General features: G+C 53.9%; 1 protein-coding gene across 5 annotated transcripts in view; it reads right to left on the minus strand.

The window, feature by feature from the left end:
- GABBR1 (gamma-aminobutyric acid type B receptor subunit 1) overlaps window positions 1–3,980 on the minus strand; it is a 28,557-nt gene that overhangs the window by 21,248 nt on the left and 3,329 nt on the right. For 4 of the 5 annotated variants that reach the window (XM_025048056.1, XM_015590736.2, XM_015590735.2 and 1 more), the window contains exon 5: window positions 2,536–2,696. In XM_025048056.1, the coding sequence (XP_024903824.1) occupies window positions 2,536–2,696 (161 nt within the window). Of the gene's footprint in view, window positions 1–391; window positions 476–2,535; window positions 2,697–3,980 lie in introns of those variants that run through there. The other variant, XM_025048057.1, reaches the window with a different exon arrangement.

The following is a 3,980-nucleotide window of genomic DNA, read 5'->3' on the forward strand; positions in this document are numbered from 1 at the left end:
ATGACATTTCAGAAGCTGCTAGAGCTCCAAAGGAAGTGAAGAAGAAATGGAAGCTAGTGGGGAGCCAGAGCAGAGGGGACACAGACAGGAGGCATAGGATACTGGGGAGGGTGAAATGGAGGGGCATTTCCAAGGAAACAAAGAAGGCCCCCTAGAGCCTGCTCACTTCCCACAGAGGCCTGACATTTGGAACACTGTGGGAAGTTGGAGAAGGGGGAGTCAGGGGAGGCTGACAGAGTCTGAAAGAACCAACACTCGCCCAGAACTCTGTTGCCCACCCAACCCCACTACAAAGGGCAGTACTCAACATCTGCTTAATGGCTGTTTTTTGAAGGTTCTTCATCCCTCCCACTTTGGCATCTTTTGCATCTTTACCATTCTCAGGTCTCACCTTCCTGCACTCTCCCAGCATCTGTTATTCCAGATCCTGCCCCCAGCTTCTCCCAAGGCCCCTCAGTGCCCCTCCCTTTTCAGTCTGAAGAGGTCAATAGGAACAACAAGGACATAGAAGAACATATAAGATATATATATATAATCAGCAACATATGCTACCTAGATGTCTCTTTTGTGTCCTCATCCCTTCCTTATCTTTTCTTACATCCTTTTCCCCCTTCCACACCCAATGCATTACTGCAGATTTCCTCCACCATGTGATTCTCACCCCCTCCCCAATACACTTCTATTCTCCTCCCTCTCCTCTGCTCTTGCAAGGATCCAGATTTGCAGTCAGGAAACAACACATTTCAGTTTGTCTGCCTTTCCATCTCATTCTTGCTGCCTCTGCTATTTTTTCCTCCATCTCCCTTCTCTCAGGTCCATCTGCTCTCCAACACCTCCAAGGACTCACCTGTCATCGTGGATGAGTCTGAGCTCACACACAGAGATCTCAAAGCTCCCTGTGATCCCCTATCATAAAGTCTGCACGCATCCCCCATCTCTCTTCCTATACTCCCACCCACCATAGCCAATTATCACTCTTGCTCTCCCAAAGCTAGACCCTTCCTCCCTGTTCTGGCCCTGTATTTCTCATCCTGCCTCTCCTACCCTGTGCCCTATTGCTCTTCCCATTCACATCCTGGGCTTAGCTACAAAAGCACCCACCAGGGCAGGAGTTTCATTGGTAAAAATGCAGATCCTTGGGACTCATCCCTAACCAAGAAGTTAGAAACTGTATATTTAACAAACTCCTCTGGTGATTCTTATGTACACTGAAGTTTGAGAATCACTGGGAAAGCGTCAGAAGGTATCTGAAGTTCCCTCTCCAAGTTCCTAACAGTCCTTGTGTTCTCTTCTCCCCAAGGATCCTACCTTCGACCCGACTTCTACCACCTCCTCCTTCACACACCTATTTCTAGGTGTGGGTTACTGCTCTAAAGAATGAATATAAATCCTCAGTCTACCCCAGGTGTGAAATAGGCAACCCTCACCTCTAGACTCTATTCTACTCACCCCCAATCCCTTAAGTCGCTGGGCCACATGTCAAAGAAAATAAATTTGAGGTCCAAATTTTCCTTCCTTCCCTGTGCCACATCTTTCCTCGTACTTCCAATTAAGAGTAGGGAATAGTGGAGGAAAAGAATCTTACAGGACCATCTCTTTCTACCCCTTGACCCAAATTTTCTTACCTCCCCACCCTTCTTCCTCATCTCCCGAACCCTACATCTCATTTCCATTCTCACATCTTAGAGGCCACAATGCTGTAAAAAATATAAATTCAAGATGCAAGTTCCACAGGATGCCCCAGGATCTCTCACTATCCCCACTCCTCCTCGCCCCCTCCTGCACTGCCATTCCTCACTGTTCTCTTTCTGCTCTCTGTATCCTGATTCCTCTTCATCCCTATGCTATTGTGGGGGCTCCCACGCGGGTCTCATCCAATTCATTTTCCCAGTGTTCTCTGCCCATCTCTTGACCATTAGCCTTCCCCAACTACAATATTCTATATAGTCCCACAATCCAGGAATCCTCCACAGGGCTGGGGATAGAGGGATGAGAAGGAGTCAGGCAGGGCTCACAGCTACCTTGTTGTTTGTTGTGATAAACTAGAGCACTCAAGTCCCTCAAAATGTTCCTCAGTAGTCCCTATTCCTTCTGGCTCCAGACAGATGCCAAGATTTACCTTGTTACCATGGTAAATGTAAACCCCTGAGCCAGCTCCCCACCTCTGACATTCCCTCCATCTCCCAACCCATCCCAGGGTTAGTTTACTCCCCAGAGCATCAGGATCAGCTTGTGCCCTAAATCTATTACCAGTTCCCTCAACCCCAGGCACTTCCATGGGTCTCCCAGAGCAGAAGGGTCTGCCTTGCAACATGATTAACCATCCAGAACCCCTTAGAACCTCATCCTGAACCTCCAGCTCCTGTGCCTCTCCCCAAGCTCCCGCACTCCCAGTCCTTCTCCTGCTAGTCACACAGAGGAGGGGTCTGCCTCAAAATCCCCGAAGTGACTCAGACTGAGATGGCTCAGACTGAGATGGCGTGCAGCGAGCTCCCCAAGCCCTCTCCTCCCACCCACTCCCATGTCGGGGGCTACCTTGCTGTCGTGGTGGATGAGCTTGAGCTCATAGTCCGGCAGGATGTCCCTGCGGCTATTCACGTCCTCCAGAGCCATCTCCACCGCGGGCTGGCAGGCCTGGCCCCCTGGCCAGCCCCCACTCATGGGAAACAGCGCCCCGATGTACACTGCGCGCCGTTCTGAGGAGGGGTGCGGGGGGACCCGCGGGTGAGGCCGCGGGAGATGGGGAGAGTGGGAGGCCCACACCACCGGAGCCACCCCTGCCGCCATCACCGCCAGGAGTGGTAGTGGCCACCCCACCCGGGGCGAGGAGGCCCCCGGACCCATGGCGGGGAGCGGGAGGTAGCTGCTTGGGGAGTAGGGAGCTCAGGGAGGACACTTGTCCTGGGGAGGGCTGCTGAGGGGATGTCGAGGAGGGGCCTCCATCCCTGGTTCTGCAGGGCAGAGGGGATTAGGGCCTCGGGGAAGCAGGGACGGTTGGCTTCCTACGGCCCCCACCACAGCTCTAGCCACCTCCACAGCCAGCAACCGCAGACTCTCCTCACGGACTGACCGACCGACCGAGGGGAGGAGGAGATGTAGGGCTGGGAGGAGGCTCTGACGTCACGGGCACAGGGGAGGGGCAGGAGTTGAGCAGAGAGGAAGGGGGCGGGGACGGAGGCGAGCGCAGCTGTGGAAAGGACAGAGGGGAAGGGAGAGGGAAGGCGGGAGAGACGGAGGACGCGCGACCCCCGGGGGCAGGAAAAGGAATGGACAGGAAGAGAGGAATCCCACCTAAGGGGACATCAGGGGAAGGAGAAATGAGAGGAAGGGGCGTGTCAAGAGGGAGAGGTGGGCGGAGGGAGCCGCAAGACGCTAAAGCACTGAGGAGCAAGGGATGGAGAAGGACAGGAGTGGAACTCGAGAAGGGACTGGCTCCTGAGAGTCTGAGTGGGGCTGTGAATATGTGAGGTGAAGGACTGACGGTTGTGAGGGAGAGAGCGTTGGGAATGGTTTTGGAAAGAGATAGTTGGGTAGAGAAGGGGAGGTGCAAAGGAGAGTGATGGGAATAAAGATACGGAACAAGGGACTGGGTAGACAAAAATGAAAGGGTGATGGGTGAAGGAGCTGAGAACATATAGAAGGGAAAGGATAGAGGGAAGGAAAGGATATGGGGAGGTGCTGAAGGAAGGTGAGGCTTGGCCAGGGGTGAGATGAGTAGGATGAGCTGATGGGAGTGGTCAGGTGAAATCCTAGAGACTGGGCAAGCAGGAATAGGTTCCAGAGAGGGTCGGAAGGAACCCCACAGGGAAAGACAAAGCGGAAGCTCAGAGTCTCCCAGCACCCTGCCGCCCCCTGCTGGGCTCTGCCCTTTGGCAAAAGCAGATGGGAGAAGGCGGAGCCAAGGGAAGTGCAGCCAAGCAGGGAGATGGGAGGGACCGCGGCCTCGCAGAAAACCGTGACTGGAGGCAGGAAAACAGGTA

Source organism: Pteropus alecto, unplaced genomic scaffold (assembly GCF_000325575.1).
Source record: "Pteropus alecto unplaced genomic scaffold, ASM32557v1 scaffold555, whole genome shotgun sequence".
Classification (NCBI taxonomy): domain Eukaryota; kingdom Metazoa; phylum Chordata; class Mammalia; order Chiroptera; family Pteropodidae; genus Pteropus; species Pteropus alecto.